Below are 20,963 nucleotides of genomic sequence, written 5' to 3' on the forward strand. Positions count from 1 at the left end.
CACAGTGACGAGCATTTTTTTGGGGGGGGGTGGGGGGGGGGGTTGAATGGACAATGTATACAACGTTGTTTGAGTTAGTCCAGTGCAACAAGGTTTATCTGATCTCGTCTACTCTACAGCACTCAACGAGAGCACTTTAGTAAGCGCCAAAAGCCGCCATCACACGACTGGGTGGACAAAGATTGTATTATATATCAATGACATACAACTAGAAGTACATTGACAGCTCTGTTTTAGGAGAGGTGGTGGATTTGAAAGGGTGAGGGTCACTCAGACCAGATGGAAGGAACTGCGTTAACCAAACACATTTGGTTAAAAAAAAAAAAAAAAAAAAAAAAAAAAAGATTGGTCGGGGCATGCCTTTGCAGTCATTCAGTACACAAACGATTGCACAAGGTTGTGTCATTCCGCTGCTTGCACACTGCGCTCCGACAAGCGAGACGTTCCAGGTTTAAGGTAAGCCATTTATTTCTGTGACTCTTTTCAGGACGGGTTTCCCATGCTGTAATTTAACCAGCCCATCATTCCACAGCTGGGATGCAAACCCTTACGTTGCAAACCCTTGCGCTGTTCTCATTGTGGGTGCTGGGAACATCGGCGGTGTTGCCCGAACCCAGCCCGACGACGGAAGAACCGATTCCGTGTTCCAAGGGATGCTCTTGTCTGCACGATGACTATAGCCTGGAACTCAACATGTACTGCAGCGTCCGCAACTTTACCCAAGTCCCGACGGACATTCCGAGAGCGACTCACTCTCTCTGGCTGGACGGCAACCTTTTCACCGCGTTGCCGGCGGCCTCTTTCAATGATCTCAGCAATCTGCACTTCTTGAATTTGCAGAGCGGCCAGCTAGAAACCGTGGACGCTCAGGCTTTCCGAGGACTTCGGTCGTTGGCTCACATTCACCTTGAGCGTAATCGCTTGCGCACGTTACCAGGTATCGTCTTCCAGAACACGCCGAACCTCGCTTCCATCAGTCTGCACAACAACCAGCTCACTCGTATTGAGGAGAGGCTCTTTTCCGGACTCTCGCACATGTGGCTTCTAAACATGGGCTGGAACTCGATAGCCGTCTTGCCCGAGAACATTTTCCAAGACCTGCAAGGTCTCAGAGAACTGGTCCTGGCGGGAAACCGACTCGCCTACCTGCAGCCGCAGCTTTTCCAAAATCTCGGCGAGCTTAAAGAATTGGATCTAACGGGAAATTTCCTCAAAGTCATCAAGGCAAATGTGTTTGTCAAGCTTGTGAAACTGCAGAAGCTTTATCTGGCACGGAATCAAATTGTCACAGTGGCGCCGAGGGCCTTTGTAGGCATGAGAGCTCTCAGATGGTTGGACCTCACCAACAACAAACTGACCACCCTCCATGATGACACCTTCTTGGGCTTGCACAATCTTCTTGTGCTACGTCTTTCCAACAACTCAATCCCCGCAATTAGGCCCAGGACGTTCCGTGATCTGCAGTTCTTAGAGGAACTGCGTCTGAGCCACAACAAAATCCGTGCCCTCGGCGAAAGGATTTTTGAAGGCCTTGGACATCTGGAGGTTCTCGAACTCGAGCACAACCAAGTTCAGGAGGCACAAGCGGGTAGCTTCGCGGGACTCTCGCATGTGGCCGTCATAAATCTGTCGGGAAGCTGCTTCCAGAGTCTACCCAATCAGATTTTCAAAGGTCTGTCAAAGCTGCACAGCCTTCATCTGGACAAAGGCTGTCTGACAAAAGTGACGAGTCAAGCATTCACAGGGCTGTCAAGTCTACGCAGACTTTTCCTGCAGCACAACAACATTTCCACTGTGGAACGACATAGCTTTGCAGACCTGGCGGGTTTGCTGGGATTGGACTTGAGTTTCAACAAATTAGACGTTCTCACCAGCCACACATTTTCCGGTCTTCAGAATCTGGAGTACTTGCTGCTGTCCAACAACGAATGCCGCCAATTTCCGCACAACGGCACCAAGCTTCTCCTTCCGAGGCTGCGCTACCTCGACCTGAGAGCAAACGCCTTGACGAGCCTCGTCCCGGATTTCTCCGAAAACATGGAGAAGCTTCTGCTGTCGGGAAACCGCTGGAAATGCGACTGCGGCGCCACTTCGCTGAGGACCTACATCTTGAGGAATCCGAATGTGGTGCCTCGACGAGTAGAGACCCACGCCGAGGGTGAAGAGCCTGACACCACCATCACCATACACAACAACATAACGTGCGCTAGCCCCACACGTCTCGCAGGTCAGGACCTGCGAGATATTGACGCCGAACTCTTCCAAACGTGCAGAGCAGCCATACATTGATGCAAGTAGCAATGGTGGTTCCAAACAGTGAGCCAAATCACTTTGAAAAACAAACAAACAAAAAAAACAAATCACAAGAATCCATTTGCTTAGTCATCTTAGACTAGACTTAAGACATCGTAGACACACACAAAAAAAGGCTTTAAAAAAATGGCAAAAAGGCAAAAAAATGTCACATGCAAGTAGATATGGCTGGAAAAATGTTTACCTTAAAATAGTTTGCGCTGTAAGAAATGGAGTGTGCAATAAATGCATCAAAACCTGTACTGCCGCCCTTTTTTTTGAGAGCACCACCATCAACAACACAACAGTTCCAGTCGACCAACAAGAGAGTTACAAGGAGGGTCTTTGGTTTTAAGTCCCAAGCAGTGGTGATAAGTATTAAGGTATAAACACATTTGACTTTTGTACTGAAGGTCATTTGAAGTCTACACTTTTGTACCTTTACCTGATTAAAAGGAGTTAAATCGGTACATTTACCAGTTGTTTTTGTTTGTTTGTTTGCCACCTTTATTGCAGGATGCAGCGTCCCGATTTACGTACAAATCCCATCGACCCGCTTATCAAATACTGTACACTAATTCGCAATCTGGACCAACACGGTCATAAAGATGTGACGTTAAAAGTAAAAGGTTACTACTGTGGGTGTAATTTGTCAAAACGGGAGATCTGTTTCTCACATTTTCCAGTACAGGTAGCTTGTGTATACATGTAGCGAGCTAACATGTTGCTTAATGAGCAAGGTAAGATAATTGAAGTTGCAGGTAAATAACAGGAGTCGCTGAGGTGATCATCGTAAGATAGTTTGTGTTTGGGAGGACTACCTTGAGCACGTATTTCTGCTTCAAGCTCGAACCATTGTAGAAGTTTGTAGAAACGAAAATGAAAAAGTCCTTGGAAAACAGTCCTATGATGCCCACTTGACTTTTTCCCCTTTCACAGACTGCGGCGTTTAAGCCAAGTTGTTCCTTTTACACTTCAGGTGACGTAGATAACGCTGTAAACAAGCTCGTCACATCAGCATACGCCTTTGGAGTTTTTTGTGCAGTTCCTCAACAACGTAAGGCTTTTTAAAATGTATCATACGCCAACAAAAATAATTAAAGCTAATTTTCGAGGATTAGCCTAGTTAGTTTTTCTCTGGACGTCATTGAAGGCATCACAAAAGACAGCTGTCGAGGCATAGAAATTAATGATAAGCATGATTACTGTCCTCAACCCCTTTTATCGGACTAAAATGCGCACATTGATATGATAATAAAAGCCTTTCAAATTAATAATGCTGCGTTAATATTTAAGGTATGAAGTGCTTAACAGTGATCTTTAAGGGACTTGATTTTTAACCCGTGCACAGTAGGGATAGGCTGCCATCTGGTGGGAGGACGACAAACTGCACCAATTTATCATGGGAAACTTATTCGTGGGTCTATTTGGGTTGGGGGGGCAAAATGTTTTCATGTGATGAGTAGGTGAACCTAATGACTTGCTTAATTTTTAAGTATGTATGATTCGTTGCTTTTTAAAGGAGTGGCATAGTCTCTTTACTGGCTCTTAAAATGCATTTTATCAGAAAGTTGCTAAAATTGATTTTGAAATAACTTTGCATTGGAAGTGGATTAGCTTTCCCAGCCAAAATTCATGAATTGCTACCAATCAACTCACAAGTAAGTTTGGCCAGAATCCTTTTAAATAAGTCTTACAGTACTTTCTTCACTTTCCGATAACAATAGATAACGATGTGTAATATGGGAATGGAATGCAAGGTAAATAGCCCTGAAAGTTTTGTTTTGTAATTGATTTTTTTTTCCTTTAGATTAAGATATCAAGTGTATATACTTTTAAATACATTTTGATCATTGCGGGAAATCAATAAAGTACTTAATACAGGAGCAAATAATGAATCAACTGTATTGAATAATTACATCTCCCTGTGAAGGGCTAAATCAATTACATTGAAAAAAATAATCACACATCGATGAAAACTTTGTTTAATTGTCAAGATGATAAAAAATAATCTTGTGAACTCTGTAAACCATTACAACACTTTAGTGTAACAATTTAACAAGTGTTAACAAACTAGTCATCCACTATAGAAAATATGCAGTACACAATCTTTAATGTAGAAATAAAAAATAAGAGAAAAACAACTCTGGTAGTACAGTACTCTAGAACCTGCACCTATACAATATGTTTGTGTTCAGAACACAAAATCAAGATACCGACAGTAAAATTCTTGTGATTCTCATTTTGAATTCCTACAGATGATCATAAAAATATTCAAATATTCAAACGCACTGACAGGAATAATCCCATTAAATCTATTTTCCATTCGAGCACTGCGTTAACCGGGGGGGACACCTTTAGTTTAGTGCTAATACATTTGTTTTTATTGAATAGCAGTTTACAACTAGATGCTACATCAAAATGAATGAACTGCACTCCGTAATGATAATATTCCAGTGACCTCTTCATTGAATATCTAATTTAGAACAATACATTCAATATTTCAGGGCTTCAAAACATTAACAAAAATAATAACATGTCTACAGTACATGGAACAGCCGGTTCCACATTCAGATTCTTTTTTTTTTTTTACTTTTTATTTCCACAACAATTGCACTAGTAAAGTCATTTTCAATTCCAACATCTCACTCAACGTCATTACACGTGTACAAGATTGCATAAATCTTCAGGCTCGCATGTTTATATCATTCAAAAACAACGAAAAACAACAACTAAAATGCAAAACAGATTCAAAAGTACAGTATGCCGTGTGCATTTACATTTACAAGATTCTTCCTGTTTGGTGCGCTTTGTTTCACATTTGGATTGATCTAAATTACATCTTTAACGACTGAATATTGCTGTCTTTTTAAGTTCTTGTCTTGAATGGGATGGTAAATACAGACCGTGGCGGAAACATAGACCCTTTCCACACCAACGTCAGACCACTTTCTAGAATTAGCTTCACTTACGCTTTCATTCGCTATTGAAACAAAACAAATGAAATTGCGCAGTGAAAATTTGTTCCATTAACCAGTTGAAACTAAAATGGCCAGAGAAGGGAAACGGCAGAAGAGTTGCTAGCCAGCTAGGCTAATTGAGCATATTTTAGCTATGGAGACATGCTACTCAAGACTTTTGTGGCAGTTGTGTAATGGATTGTTCTTGAGCTTCTGTGAACACGTGTTTTCATGTCCGAGGAGCTGATTATCCATGCAGTCTTAGCGCTTAGCATGGTTAGCGACATGGCTTCCGTCTGCGTTCCCTAATACTCTCGGCTATTGAATCAAGTCGTGAGGAAAATCTCTCAAGGTTCTGAACTTTGATGTCACTGTCCGAGTGAGCGGTTTAGATGTAAACTCCAATAACGTAATCTGATCGAAACAGGACGCTTGTAACAAATGCATGGAGCTGCTTAGCATCGTTAGCGGCACTTTTGGGGGAATTCTCACTCTTGAATGTTCTGAATTCCAGACGGAACTAAACAGCCGCGTTAAAAATGTTTTGATTTTCCTCTGAGCGACTAATTAAACTCCAATCATAAAAAGGCACAAAAAGTTACGACAAAACTGCAGTGCTTACTAAGTGGACGTTTTGGATTGTTTTGATGGGATAAGTATCTGCCACACAAACTCATTTTACGGACAGTGAATCAAAAGCACCGTGCGGTATATAAATTAATAAACCACCCACTGTTACAAACCCCTTTCGAGTAAAGAGAACTTCTGAAAACTGAAGCCGATATGGCCGCATCAGGGTCACATTCACTTCCTTCACTGTCCTGAACAGAACCTTTGAACCGGCCATAAAAACACAATTCGAAGGGATTTGTCTGTATTTTTTGTCAACTCGGGAGAAAAAGAATTTATGACTGCTAATTAACTATTTAAGGTAGCAGGTGATTCTTTTCCTTCCTTTACTAACTTCCGTTTTTTTACTGAAAGAAAAATTTCGAGGTGAAAGTACAAATTACAGGTCTTTGGTCAAACGGCAACGAACACGGGCTCAAGTGTGTCGATGTTGAAAGCAAAAGCCATCAGCAGAGTTGTTATTAAGCCGCTAAGTGAAATAATAAATGCCCTCAAAAACAGAATTCTACGTCTCGCAAGGAATTAAATTGTACTCGCCAGCGAAACGCGGCGTTCCGTTTTAAGAAGGGACAATCTTCTGGAATACCTGGACAGCGACAGGAAACATCACTTTGGTTTGTTTTTCTAAAATTTGAGTGAGACATCCTTATTTTATTTATTTATGTTTTTACAAGCAAAAATATGAAGACCAAAGGATTCTGTCAAATGAAACAGTTACAAAAAAACCCCAAATAAAAGCACGTAAACAAACTCGTGACAATTTACAGCAGTACAGGTCTCTGCGACATCATTGCAAGGGCAGTTCCGAAAATCCGAACGTATTACAAATGTAATTCAAATGACTGAAAAGGGGGAGGGGAAAAAAAGAATTTGTGAAGGAACTACATTCATACTTTTTAACAGTAGTCATGAATGAGCTTTTAACAAAATCAATTGAAATACACTGTGGCAGTTTGACACGATTACAGTATATTCGGATTGATTATCGTCCATTTTCAAACGGCTCAAGGCTTTGAGAAGGCCTTTTTTCCTACAAACTGTACGGGAATGAGTGGATGTCGATTGCCGCGCTGTCATTCAGATAACAAGCTTGTCCCTTGACTTTAAAAAAAAAAAAAAAAAAGGATTTAGCACTGCGTTCGAGGCTGCTGGGAAGTCGGAAGATACCGATTCGTGCTTAAGGCAAGCTTAGATGCTTCAATTGGGTCTTCAAGTCAAAGCGTACTGTCTCAACGTAAACAAAACATGGCCAAAGTCTAGACAAAAATAGACTGATCTTTTTTTTTTTTCTCCCTTTTCTTAACATGAAGTGGACATACTGACTTTAATGCTTGCATACAATTAGTTGAGTGTCTGGAGTGCAGTGTAGAAGTTTGAAATAAAGTTATTCCAAATTTTGTATTATGTTTCCTACATTGTTCAATCAGTCTTTTTGGGAAACCAACATCAGTGGCTTTACATTCTATAGATGGAAGAGTCATCCTTCCATTTTCAATATCATTTCGATTCATTCGGGTCGAGACACGAATTAAGCAGGGTGTGTTATGATTTACGAACGAAAGCGGGTCACAGAACGGTGTATGAAAAGACTCTCACGAAACATGCGATTCTATAGAACAGGGATCCCCAACCGCCGGTCCGCGGACCGGTACCGGTCCGCAGGGCATTTGGTACCGGGCCGCACAGAAAGAACTTGCCTTAATTCCGTTTTATTTATTTCGGAATACGAAAGATGTTTTATTTTGAAAAATTACCGGATTCTCCGTTACATCCGTCTGTGTCACGCTTGACACACGTCAAGCCGCGCTTCTTCGTCACGTGACCGATTACGCTAAAAACAAAACGCTAGAGCTCGCAAAATGAGTAATAAAACTGCTGGAGAGCGCAAATGACGGCGGCCTTAAAAGTACGTTCGAGACAACTGGATTAAAGTTATGGCTGAATATTCTGAGAACTTTGAATTTGCATTGTATCATATTTTGAAGGCATTAAACATTACCATAGCGATCAGAGTGTTGCGGCCAGATTAGACGCTCCTTGTGTTTATTATTATATTTCGAAAACACCACAATTTTCATGCAGCTCATACCATATTATTTTGTTGTATTATTTCCGCCACACCTTAAATGCCGGTCCCTGAAAATATTGTCTGACATAAACCGGTCCGTGGGGCAAAAAAGGTTGGGGACCCCTGCTATAGAAGACCCGATAAATAACGCATAACAACCGATGACGTCATTGTGGTGAAGACGTCGTCGTTTGAACTCCAAAGTGTCCCGACTTCTCAGTTTTCTGGAAGGCAGCATCAGAAGAAAAAAAAAAAAAAAAGAAGGGGTGGGGGTCTGGTCCCATTTCTCGGAATTTTCCATTGACATACTGCTAGCCATTGGCTTAAGCGGGGTACACACATACCGACAACAGGGATGGAAAGACCCAATTATCCAATGTCTCAAATAAAAAATAAATTATAAATGATTCTGAGCGATTATCTTGCGGTGGTCCTTCCTTGATCTGATCAGAAGCGGTCGTGCTGTAAGAGCAGAAAGTATACACTTGTGTTTTTTTTTTTACCCTCGCCATGTGTGGGCCCATGAAAAAAAATAAAATAAAAGGTTAAGATGTTAAAATCGTTGTGTGTGTACCCCGCTTCAGCTGGTGCATATTGACTATGGCCCGCTTCTTTAACTCAGCAAACAGCTGATAAAAATGCACTTTTTTTTCCGCGGCGCTGCTTTCCTGTCCCATCGGGGAATGGAAATGAACATGTAGCTTTAGTGAACAAGTAGCTAAATCGTTTGCACCTGGAGACACACTTCCTATGTTTTTTTTTTGTTTTTGTTTTTTTTTTAAAGCGAGAGCGATTCATGAACACAGTAGAAGGTCATTTTTTAGACGGACTCAATTACGTTCATCACGGAAATTGTCCCAAGAGCTTTTTTTCGGTACAAATACAAGGTGCCCTTTATTTTGCATACGGCCAGGAAAGAAAAGAGCTAATCTCAAAAGAGCAAAGCTGCACGGGAAGAGCACTGCGGCCAACGGCAAAGATCGCAGGCGCTGGTGATGTTCCATCAAAATAGAATAGAATAAAATAAGATGAAAAAAAATAAGAGGAATTAAATTAGGCCGGATATAAGTATGGTCAGGTTTAAACACATTTCACCAAAAAGGAGCTTTTCCGCGTCTACAATTTGAGCTTAAGGCACTTGAGAGCTGGAGGCCGATATGTTCTAGAGGCTAGTTTCCTACACATACACACACATTCACACAAAAAGACAATACATGCTCCTCCTTATAAATGTTCACAAAAAAAAACAAAAGTAACTGATTTGAACCATGTGTATATAGCGTGTGACGCATTTTACAGCTGCTGGTTCGGCCTAAAATGCATCATAAGTTTGCAATTGTTTTTTTTCTCTCTCGTTTATTTTATAAATCGAACTATGAAAGTAGAAACAATGAAATACTTGAAGTTTCCTATTCAATCTTAATTAATATGCAGAATCATGCTATGATTTAAACAACAGGAAACATGAAATGGTCCATTTATGTTTCACAGTACACACCAAAAAAGCGCATTATCTCTCTCTTTATATATATATATTTATAGGTATACTTATAAAAAGTATGACTAGTTAAAAAAAAAGAAGGAATCCCGACAAAGCAGCTTCAACAAAATGTCTAGATACCCTCTTAATAGTCCCACGTCGACAAAGTGCTTCAATTAAGAAATCTTCGGGAAATTGGTCAGAATAATTGCTTAGCTGGCTGCATTTATATCAACTATTTGTTTTTGTTTTGTTTGTTTTTTTTACGTAAAAAGGAACATTCAGCGCCAATACCCGAAAAACACTTGACAACTTTGCAGTACAAATAGTGTTTTTTTTGTTTGTTTTGTTGTTGTTTTGTTTACATCAAAGATTCAATCTGCATAGTGTTGAATTTCAATTGCTCTCCCAAAACACAAGGGAATTTTTGACAATTGAAGACGCAAGGAAAAGTGGATGTCGAATTTGAAGTTGCTCATTTTAAGCGTGACATCACCTCAGTCATTTGGCCTTCCCATGCGCTGGGATGGATTTTTATTTTTTTTGATCGTGACAGTCAAGAAAATATGATCGTCTTGAATGCAAAATACGTTTCATGGGATCTCCTCCTCGGTGTCTTTAAGAAATATTTAGGGAATGTTGACTTAAGTGCATTTGAAAATGATGGCGAAGATTCAGGACACATTCAATTCTGTCGGGGGGGAAGAAAAAACTCACTTTAGATTTGTTGAGAAACTCAAACAGGCCATTTGAAGTGAAATTGCATTTCAATGTATCGGAATCTTGCAGTTTCCAGAAAGCCAATCCCCCCAAAAAATCATTTCGCTTGTTCATTTTTTTATCATATTCTAATTTCCTGACACATCATCAAAATTGCAAAAATTTAAATCGTTAAGATATTTCAATTGAGTTTGACTTTGAATGAATGACGTTTTCCATGATATCCGAACTTATTGAGAAAGCACCTGTTTTTTGTAGAGTTTAGTTGTCGTAGCCAAATTGACTATTTTTTTGGTAACTGAAGCTGTTGGCCACGTAAAATGAGCAAAACCTAAACATCCCAATCCCCGTACGAGATTCGCCGTTCGACACATTTGTACGAGTCTAGCATCATTTCGTTCGACCTTTTAAGTGTTGTATGAAATATACAAAATTTGATATCTATTCGTAGTCGTTTGACATAGTACCTCTCGTGCGTGAGCGTACATCACCACTTGAGTATTTTTGTTCGACAGTAGGGACATTCGGCTTTGCTGGCCGCGCAGCTCTCGCATAGAGCGTAATGTTGGCATGGCTGCAGCACAACGCATCGGTCGTGCTTTTGGCAAACTACGCATTTCTTTGACTGAAGCCGATATATGACCTGTTAGGGAAGGGGAGAAGAGACAAATGCGAAATCAGTGGGTTAGAAACGCATTTTTTGGGGGGGGTGCACTGTTGTTTTTTTCTTACCCCGTCTATAAGGTCGAGGTCGTTGCGCAGCTGGTTCTTGAGCGAGTGCAGCTTGGACAGGGAGAGCTGTTCCAGCTCGCCGTAGCTGCGCAGGAGCGGCGTTCCGGGTGCCCGGCACAGAGCGTCAAAGTCGCCCCGAAGGTCCTTCAGCTTGCGCTCCGTCTCGTCTCGTTTCTGCTCAGCCAGCTGCCGTTCCGACTCCGCCGCCTTGGCTTGTTCCTTGGCTTCGTGGGCGTCTTTCTGGCAGGCTTCGCATGCCTATGAGCGAAGTGATAGCTTTTTTTTTTTGGAGGCTGACAAATTCCAATACTTGAAAAATGCTGCAAGTTCTTGAACCAGACGTAGCTGCATCAGTGACATCTTCTCATCTATCAACCCAGCTGTCGGCTCGGGATTCCCGTCATCTTTGCCCTTTATACAAAACCCCGTGAGGCCATGACGGTTTGTAAAATGTTTCTTGATCGTCCAACACTGACCCAGAGAATGGCCAATGTCAAGTACATTTACCAAATGTAAAGTCTAAAATGTTCTCCGACACCTAAAATGAGTCGCAAGGGAATGGGAGAAATCAGACAATTCTTAAACATTATTAGTCCACTGTTTGTTTTGAATGAACTAAAATTTGTTCTCTGCCGTGTACTGTTGAGAATGGCGTAAATCCTGCACAGCACTTTCGTGACATCGAGCACATGACATGTTTGTTTGTTCGGCTTGGTTGTCAACCACGTGCAGGACTTTGCCCCTTTTTTTGAAAGCGTACCTGTTTGACCTGATGCCAGGCCTCCTCCCATTGTTTGATCTTCCTCTTGGCCTCATCCAGTTCCCGAAAGAGACGTGAAACGTCGCCGCCGCTTGCCGCGGACGTCAGGCTGCTGAAGACCGGGGACGGACTCGGGGAAAAGCTGCCGCTCACAAAGTCCCAAATGCTGCTAGCGCCGTTCAAGCCTGTACCGAAAATGTCAACAAACACTTTTGAAGTGTGCATTTCAAATCACGACTGCTATAATTCTACTGGGCTAAAAATATGGAAATCCTTCAGCTGATATCCATGGGAAGAGGTTGCTGGCTTCGCTGATTTCATCGTATAACGTTTTTCTGTTAAGGAGTCCACGCCAGAAAATTAAAACACTGGCCAACAGTTCAAATAAATAATTTCCTAACATGTGTTCGGGTGACAGGATAACTCTATTTGGTAAATATGAAATCAGTCAGAGGGAAATTCCGTTACCATCTCTTCTTGTTTTTATTTTCATTCTTTACAATAATAATCAAGCTTCATCAAATTTCCTCATGTTTTCCTTTTCGAATGTCCAATGCTGGGAAACAAGTATTCGTCCCGTTTCTGATTACAGATGTCAAAACGTACATGCCCTTTTACAAAATAATTTAGTCATGCTAGATGGGGTTTTTTTGTCCACGAATTGCCCATAAAAGGTCACGCCACATCATTTCGTTTGGACGCGGACAAATAACTCGTTTTGTTGCACTCTTATGTTGGATGTCTGGTATGTGCACTGACCTAAAGAGTTCTGGGAAGAAGACGAGGGCGTTCCCAGCAGGCCGTGTTCCTGCTTGGCCAACATGTTAGCGGTGTGGTTGTGATGCGACACCGCGCCGGACAGCAGGGAGTGCGACTGCGACAGTGAGCTCAGTGGCGACGTGGACAGCGACGAAGACGAGTTGAAGGAGGACGAGCGCGCCAGCGAGCCGGGAATGTTGACCGGGGCCGAGCCGCTGAACATTCTGTGACCTGTGGCGGTACACCGATGCGATTAAGTGGTCACTTTGTGGGTTAACTCATTTTTAGATTTGCCCAAGACATGACATGGGGGGCGAAAAAAAAATTGGGGTTGCAAATGTACACACAAAAAACACATTCATGGGTTTCATATCATTCTGTGGGTAAAGCTTCTTGTCTTCAGTCTTCTACTTAGCATTTTGAGTGCACATTATTATATTGTATGGCCAATTTGATTGTTCTACCCACTCATGTCATGTCTACATTTCCTCGTCCTTACCTTCCAGTCCAACACTGTTGTCTTGTTCTTCTAGCTCCTTATCAAGCGACGCAACGTTAATGTCACTAAAGTTGATGTCCAGAGCAGATCCTAAGTGGAGGGAGGGGATATGAGAAGTTTAACTCATTCAGTCTAAAAAGGCAAATGTGCGACATCCTCGTACCTATGACCGACTCCACCGTGTTGCTCCCGGGATAAAAGGGAGTGGCTTTTGCGTTCATGGTGGACAAGGTGGTCGGGGAGGAGCTGTCCGAGCCGATGCTGGAAGCCAAACTGGACGTTATGCTGGAGGTGAAGCTGGACGCCAGGGGGTTCACTGCGCAGAAGACGCTGTTTTGGGTCTGAAACGGGGGCAGGGGGGCGAAGGGACACACAAAACACGTTTTAATTTCCCATGCATTTAATCTTGCTGTACACACCCAGCCACACAAGTGCATGTAATTGCTCTGCCTGTCACTATACGTCGCCGGCATAGAGAGATGAACAAAGATACATTTTGGGGGGGGGGGGTTCCATAATTTTGGGAGTCGTTAAATCGTCTTCACACCAATTGGGTAAAATTGGGTAACTTGGGTAACAAATGAAAGACTACTGGTTGGGAATCACTGATTCAAATACAAGAGAGGTATTTCTTGGTCGAGTCATGGTAAGTTTTATGTGCACGACTGAAAAGGTGAACATTATTTTTGAGTGCCTATCTAAGAACTCTGGTTTACTGCATTTATTGGCCGCCGACATTATTGGCGGAGATACGGTAATCTAACAATGTTTCGCCCACGCTCGAAATAAAATGCATTCCGTCAAAATAGCTCCCAGTATAACGCAATGCGGTTCTACGCCACAGCAAACTACAACCACAATAATAAACATTGTGGCAATCGATGTGAGTCATTTTTAATCTCAATACCATCAAATAGACAGACAGAGGTGACATTTTTCATTTTTAGTCGATGGCTCTACCTCCATTTGATTTGAAAATAATGGTGCCCACTTTACTGTCGGAGAGGTATTTGTTTCACTGATTATCATTGCGGTTGTACTTGGTTGCGGTGGTGTGTGAATGTATTGATTCATAAAACTCTTAAAATGACTTAAAGCTATATATGGAGGACATACACTCGCCACTTGTCCGTTGCTGGTGCTGGAACCGCCAGCCGTCGTCCACTCTGCGACCGGACACTCGGAATACTGCTGAGGGCCTGGCTGGGAATGCGAGCTGGAATGTATGGCCGTTAGCAATGAGCTCATGGTATCCTCGGTGGAGGGGATTCCTGTGGGGGGAGACATGATGGCTCTTATCGTAAACGCCTCACCCCTCTATGACAGAGGAATTGACTCACAAGGACAAAGACAAACTAAGACAAATCGAGCGGGCAACATTTGCTTGTTTTTGTTTTGTCCAAAATGTGACCTTGACTGGGGTCTGCGCTCCAATTCGTGCCATTCCAGTAACTGTTTGTTCTAACTTTTATGCTAGTTGGTCTCCTTTTACGACTTGTTTTTAAAAGTGTCTGGAATGACTCACTTTCGACGTGTGCAAAGGCACAAAACGGCCCTCGGGGACAGTAGCCGGTTTGCCGCATGTCGTTGCACTTGGTGGATTTGTAGATCTTGGAATGGACGCGGGGGCGGGAAGAGAGAGAAGAAGCAAAGTTAAGATACAAATGTCATACTTGCGTGTTGTGTTGATAAAGGACAAACTTGATAGCCACCTCTGGGTGAAACTGCTGCTCCGTGCGTGAGTGACAATATTGGCAAGCGTCGGCGCTTTCGCACTTGGAGGGCTCGCCCCACTCGTCGCCGTGTTTCACGCTGGGGCACGGAGTCGACCTGTTGTGTGATATTACAATGGAAAACGTTTGCCTTTCTCATCCACAGTAGGCGCCCCTCGAAATATTACAATAATATCATGGTTCAATAAATTTATTTCAGATTATGAATATCATTTAGATGAACTCCGATTTGGAATATAATTTAAGAAAACAAAAAACAAACAAAAATGGGGCAGCAAGGTTGTTAGCACCTCGGGCGAGGAACTCCATCTCTCTGGCTTCCTCCCACGTTCCAAAAAGGTGCTTTTTAGATTCATTGGTGGCTCAAAATGGATTTTTTAAACAGTTTTTTACATTTTTTTTTACGAATCAACAGGATTAGTCACTCCCCACCTGGCCTGTCATTTTTATTTACTTATTACAAATCATTAACTATGAGCTAAGTAAAGTGTTAAAAATAGCCTCTTATTAACTTTTCCCTCGTATTGGACACTTCAGCCGTCATTCAACTTTACTTCAGTCACCGCAAGATTAAAAGTCTGCATATTTTGGAGCCAATCATGAGTGAAAATAGCTTCACCTGGATACATTTGAGTGAGCCTAATTTTGTAAAAAATCGATAGCTGTAATGCTTTGTTACAGAAGGAAGCCTATCAGCCACGGCCGCAAATAAGTTTGTGCTCAGATTCATTTCTGCCCATTTCACTGCCCTTTTTTATTGCATCACTCACTGCTCTTGGACCTTTTGAAATAGATTTTGAGAAGCTGATGTAACCATTAAAGACTTCTCTTTGGCCACTGGCAATGGCGATGACATGTCTGTACTATTCTATTTCATGAAAGACATTTTTGAGCAACTTAAATCAGAAATTAAACATGATTTTGGGAGTTGTTGTCTCGATGCTGGTGAGCAGCAGTCTATGATAGCAATCATAGGTACAATACCGACTTGACCGATGTAGAGTTTAATAACTCAGGTTAAAGGACCCCCCCCCCACCCCCAAGAAGTAGTATGTTTAGTTTTTGTATTTGGTAATTCTTTATTACGGTAATTGCTCACCTGTACTTGTATTTGCGTGGATTGCGCCTGCGGTCTCGACTGTTGTGGTAGTGCGGACAAGCGTAGCCCTGTCTGCACAATCTGGGTGGCTTTGTGCACTGCTCCGTTTTGTAGTTTGCTAAAACAAAGTTGGTGTCTGTGGGAAAAAATAAAAGGGCACGGCAAGTGTCATCTTACGTTCTCACTAGAGAGCATGTCAAAGTTAACAGTTCTTGACATGAACTGGCGTCTTTCACCTTGCCACCTGGGGTCCTCCATCAGGGTTTTCTCGATCATGGCTTGGCTGGCTAACACGCCGGGCTGCAGGTCGGGAATACTTTCGCCGGGGCCCAGCTGTCCATTCTGGAGCACCTCTTGTGCTTGGATCTCTCTGGCCACATATTTCAGTATTATTTTTACATGGTTACGCCTGATTCAGGGCACTATGAGCACCTTATCTCCTTTAAAGTAATGAACCAAGCAGTGAAATGAATCACGCTGTAAAGCTTTTTTTTATTTTTATATTTTGACCCTCTCCTTTTGGAAAATTAATTTAATTTTGATGTAAAAGTCAAAACAAAAATACATTTGAAAAGTAAAAACAATTATTTTAAAGTTGAAAAGAATAATTAAAAAGTACCAAAAACATGCCTGTAAAAAGTACAATTTAATTACCAAGTTAAACCGATAATAAAGTCTGAAATTTGAAGTCCAAAGAGTTGAAAGGAGCAATTAAAAAGTCTAAAAAAAATAATTTATAAAATAATCTATAAAAATTTAACTCCCCCCTCACTCCGCGACCATCAGCAAGCAAAACAGTATTTTGTTTTTCTGTGGTCACCTGATATCATAGACGGGGGGTCTGAGATCATGAGGGCCATGGGCAAACGCGCAGTGGAGGCCGTTCTTCATGCAGTGCCCCCGGGCATCTGTCTCGTGGATGCATGTGCCCGTCTTGTAATAGCGGAGGTGGTACTTGCGCTCCGTGTCACCGGTGGTCCGGTGTAGATAAGGGCAGCTGACATGAGATGGGGACAAAATGTTTTTTTTCCACCCACATAAAACGATTAAAAAAAAACAAAAGAAAGTAGTACAGTCGTCCATTGTGAGCCCGATTACTCCATTGTGAGCCCAATTAGAAATATATTGCATTATTAACTTCTTGCATGCACCAACTTCACCACCGAGCCCAAGCAGCAACAGTTGCTATGGCAACAGGTAAGGTCATATAAAAATAGCTGCCATTGTCAGGGGCGGCGTACTGATGGAAGGAGCTTGTTTTTTTTCCCTCAACACTTTTTTTTTCCAAACGAGTAGACTGTATGCATGAGGGTGGACTCCTGCACTGAATGTGTTCCAGTGGTGGACGAATGAAAGGATGGCTGCATGAATAAATGAATGTTGACAAAGGCCTGGGCAGAAATGATACAATGGTAAAATAATGGGAGAAAATGACTAATGTGCCAGTGATAACCCCAACAAATCCCTTACTAAAGGTATTGAAATGTCGCCATGTAGGTAAGTGTTTCTGATCATGTTAAGGCCAGCAGGGAAGACCTTGCTGGCACCACTCCCCATTAAAGCAAATCCTCAAACTAGTCAACAGGCGGTTCCACATCAACAAAGCTTCTTGGCAGAGGTCACGGCATGTTTCAAGTATCACCGCCAGCATGCAAACGAGCATCGCGAATGTCGACCTACTCATCTCCATCGGGGCAGATGCCGGTGGTCTCGTCGTATTTGGTGCAGTAGACGTCGGGGCTATAGTTGAAGGTGCCGTCCCTCCGGCGGATGGGTCTCCTCCGCCTCTGGGTGAGAAAGTGCCAGTGGAAGCACGTAAATGGTCTGTGCTGCGTGCACTTGTGCTGCAGGAACAACGGACACTGCTCGGTCCTGAACTCCTTCAAGTAGCTGAAAGGGTAGAAATGACAAGTCCGGTTACACGACATTAATTAAATGACTCGGAGGAACGCCAAAAAAAAAAAAAAAAAAAAATTGCAGAATATCAAAATATCTGTCTTGCCAATCAGAACTTGGTAGAGTCTAATAATATTGCAAAAAAGTGACCTCGAATCAAAACACATTTTGTTTTGCAATTGATATCTGTAGCCTTGTAGTGCAGCCAGAGAGATCAACTGCACACAACATTAAACAACACCGCAGTTGAAAGAAGGTACGAGACATAAAAAAGATTGAATGCAACAATTTAAAAATTTGTACCAAAGTTAAAAATAAATACAATAAAAATAAGGGCTCAAGTTTTGTGCTCTGTTGGACACCAAAGGGGGGGAAAAAGGGTTTGAAGTGACTTTTAAAAATGAAACGCAAAGGGGCTTGTCTTGTGCATACCAGGGGGTAGGACTGCACAGTGAATGAAATTTCAATCTTGATTGCAATTATGGCTGCCACAATTAAATTAACTGATTTGTCGGTTACATTTAAAATGCCGGCTCTGCTGCATATCTACTCAAGCACTTTTTCAAATAGTCCTCCACCAGGGGGCAACGCATGGTTGAGGCTTCATTGTGCTGCCGAAATAACAAGCGGGCGCCCTGCACAGAGAACCTGAAGAGTCTCTGTGAACTAATGAGAGCCAAAGTGTGCAAAGTGGCCCAAGTAAAATGGAAGGATTTGTCTTTCTTTTCATTCAATCATTCACTGCAGTGGACATTTAAATTTGCAAATGAAATCCAACCCATTTATTGGATGAAACCATGTTCGAATGTTAATTACTAAAGAAGAGAAAAAGATAGACACCAAACTTTTTTTTCTATAGAAGCTAGAGTACATTTTTATTGTAGATTTTATTTTTTATTTGTTGTGGAGCACAACAAATAAAGAATGGCTGGCAACCGGGATTGGCTACCGGGGTTAGCTGGCAACCGGTTCAGGGTGTCCCACACCAACTGCCCGAAGACGGCTGGGATAGGCTCCAGCACCCCCCTTGTGAGGATAAAGCGGATTGGAAAACGGACGGATAGATGGATGGATGTTGTGGAACACTACAATCTGTCTCCAGAGATCAATCAAAGAGCCCGTAACAGCAGGTGGGGGCGCCTTTTTTAACAGCTTAAAAAGTTTAAGGCCGTCAAAGCTTTAAAGTATTAAGGACATCATCAAAGAGTTTAACGGACAAAGCTTTTTCACTCATAGTCATACTTTTTTCACTTTTGGACTCTTGTTGTTTGGTGTTTTGCCGTGACATTTTTCTTTTGTAAACCGCGTCACTTGACTCAATTCATGTTGGGAAAGACGAGCCCTGGATGTGTTTTGGGTTACTAGCGTCAGGCCTCCTATTCACGTAGCAGAATGTGAACGCATTGCGACGCAACCCTAGTGGGAATCCCTTGAGCGTACGTCAATTAAAGCACGTAGCGAGAAGAGAGCGAGCGAGGGGAAACACAAAAATAAAGGCCGAGGTGTTGACAAGCAGACGGAGGGTAGCGAGCTAGCAGCTCCTGGCAAAACCACGATTAGCCTGCAAAGTTGATGGCGGGAAAGAGCACCATAACGGAGCGTATTCTTTTTTGTTTTGTTTTGTTTTAACTATCCCGCCAAGGTCCGCCATGTCAGGGAACATTAAAGAGCTGTCGTCTTCAAGCCCGTGGAGTCGCAGTTTTTTTGGGGCAGTCACAAAGCCCTGCGAAAGCAACATTCGTAAACGTACGCAACCAAAGAGTTGGAACAAAGCGAGGGCGACGCACAAGTCCCACGAGTCGCCCTGCACGCGTGGGAGAGAACGGTGCAATACTCACGTATAGTGGGTCGGTTTCTCGGTTTGAGGAGACGCATTGGTCGCCGTTTTCGAAACGGACGGCATTTTCAGTCAAAACAATCAAGTGCGCATGCGCGTTGATCTGTTGCTCCACGACGGCGCATGCACATCCCAGACGAAGCGCGCCACCCAGTGGTGGCCAGAAGATATGCATCCGCTTCAAACGGAAAAAAAAAATCTGGATTTCCTGAATGATTTTGGTCTTTTTTTTCTTGTAAAATGATCATAACGATTAATAATAATTGTTACAAAAACTATTATACCATAAGATTTCCACGTTTTCTATTCTAGTAGTACTGTATTTTCACTATACCCATCAAATTAAAAATTTCCCATAAGATTTGGGTTGTGCGTGGTAAATCTACGACGTCATTAAATTAATATTATGGCTTTTTCTTGGAATATTCCAACTTTATTCTCTGAATATTATATTATGTTCTTGTATTTTCGTGGGTAATTTTTTCGATTTATTCTTGCACTTGATTTCTTTTAATGGTCAAAATCTATATTACAAATTAGTACCTAGAACTTTTTCACTATTTCATTTCGAAAACGGACAACTTTACACCCAGAAAATTACAATTTTATCCTTTGCTTCTGTGAACCACATTGAGTTGCCTTTTGTATAAAATGTGCTGTATAAGTAAAAGTCTTTTGATTCATTCATATTTCCATTTCAATTCTGTAAAATATGGATCCCAGTCACACACTAAAGTATATTTTTGTCGTAGAACCTTATTGCCGGAAAATTAAAACTTTCTTCTTAAAAGATGAAAGGATGTTGGATTCAGCCATCATCTGGACACCAACTTGTAGATTTTTATTTTCTCCCCTGAAACATAATAAAATTACCTTTGACATCATTAGACGGTTTACTTGGCTTATTTTCCCCTTCCATGAGTCTATTTTTTTTCCTTCCCCTCATAAGGGATTTAAATTTACAAATGCAATTATACTTTGAATCCATTATTCAGCTGCTGAGGTGCACTAAGTGCCCTGCCTTGTAATTATGCATCAGACCGCCACAAGGCTCTTGTAATTGCTTTGGCTTGCCCAACCACCAACACGTAGATTACAAATTGTCTCAATACTGTTGTGACATAAACGGAAAAAAGTCTTCCTTTTGCAATTTCCCTTTTTTTTCTGTATGCAAATTATTGAGGAAGAAGGCCAAGCATTTACATAAAGTAGCCACACTATACCACCCGGAATATATGAAATTCTCCTCCTGTGGCTGTTCATCTTATAATATTTTTGGGGGAAATTCATCAGGACAGAACAAGGTTTGTGACTCACCAACTTTGACAGCTACCACACTCGTCCAACTGAGCTCATTCTGCCTGCGCCTCAATCAAATTTAACACAAATCCTGTTGCACTAGTCTAAATTTGACTCTACTTTGGTCACCAAATTGTCAAGCGCGCACACGAAAACACCACCAGAACGCCCACCGAGACACAGCGTGGTCTACCAAATT

The 20,963-nt window shown here is 42.0% G+C and overlaps 2 protein-coding genes across 3 annotated transcripts; one reads left to right on the plus strand and one right to left on the minus strand.

Annotated features, from left to right (window-relative positions):
• The first annotated feature begins 339 nt into the window (after window positions 1-339).
• igfals (insulin-like growth factor binding protein, acid labile subunit) lies at window positions 340-2,916 on the plus strand. Its single transcript, XM_019875828.1, has 3 exons — window positions 340-456; window positions 533-2,369; window positions 2,605-2,916. The coding sequence occupies exon 2, from the start codon at window positions 538-540 to the stop codon at window positions 2,287-2,289; it is 1,752 nt and encodes a 583-aa protein (XP_019731387.1). The 5' UTR covers window positions 340-456; window positions 533-537; the 3' UTR covers window positions 2,290-2,369; window positions 2,605-2,916.
• A 5,535-nt stretch (window positions 2,917-8,451) lies between these two features.
• On the minus strand, window positions 8,452-19,616 carry unkl (unk like zinc finger). Of its 2 annotated transcripts, none has more exons than XM_019875827.1 (14): window positions 19,467-19,616; window positions 17,413-17,622; window positions 16,553-16,729; window positions 15,969-16,102; window positions 15,733-15,868; window positions 14,613-14,730; window positions 14,426-14,510; window positions 14,023-14,171; window positions 13,064-13,241; window positions 12,901-12,990; window positions 12,402-12,632; window positions 11,643-11,827; window positions 10,883-11,140; window positions 8,452-10,793 (listed from the first exon to the last, which is right to left on the minus strand). In XM_019875827.1, exons 1-14 carry the CDS (start codon window positions 19,529-19,531, stop codon window positions 10,638-10,640), a joined length of 2,172 nt encoding a protein of 723 aa, XP_019731386.1. In that variant the 5' UTR covers window positions 19,532-19,616; the 3' UTR covers window positions 8,452-10,637. The 2 variants fall into 2 exon arrangements, with proteins under 2 accessions (XP_019731386.1, XP_019731385.1); XM_019875826.1 differs by having other exon boundaries at window positions 14,017-14,171; window positions 19,467-19,612.
• Window positions 19,617-20,963: the final 1,347 nt, after the last annotated feature.

This window comes from Hippocampus comes, unplaced genomic scaffold, assembly GCF_001891065.2.
Source record: "Hippocampus comes isolate QL1 unplaced genomic scaffold, H_comes_QL1_v1.1 scaffold93, whole genome shotgun sequence".
Lineage (NCBI taxonomy): Eukaryota > Metazoa > Chordata > Actinopteri > Syngnathiformes > Syngnathidae > Hippocampus > Hippocampus comes.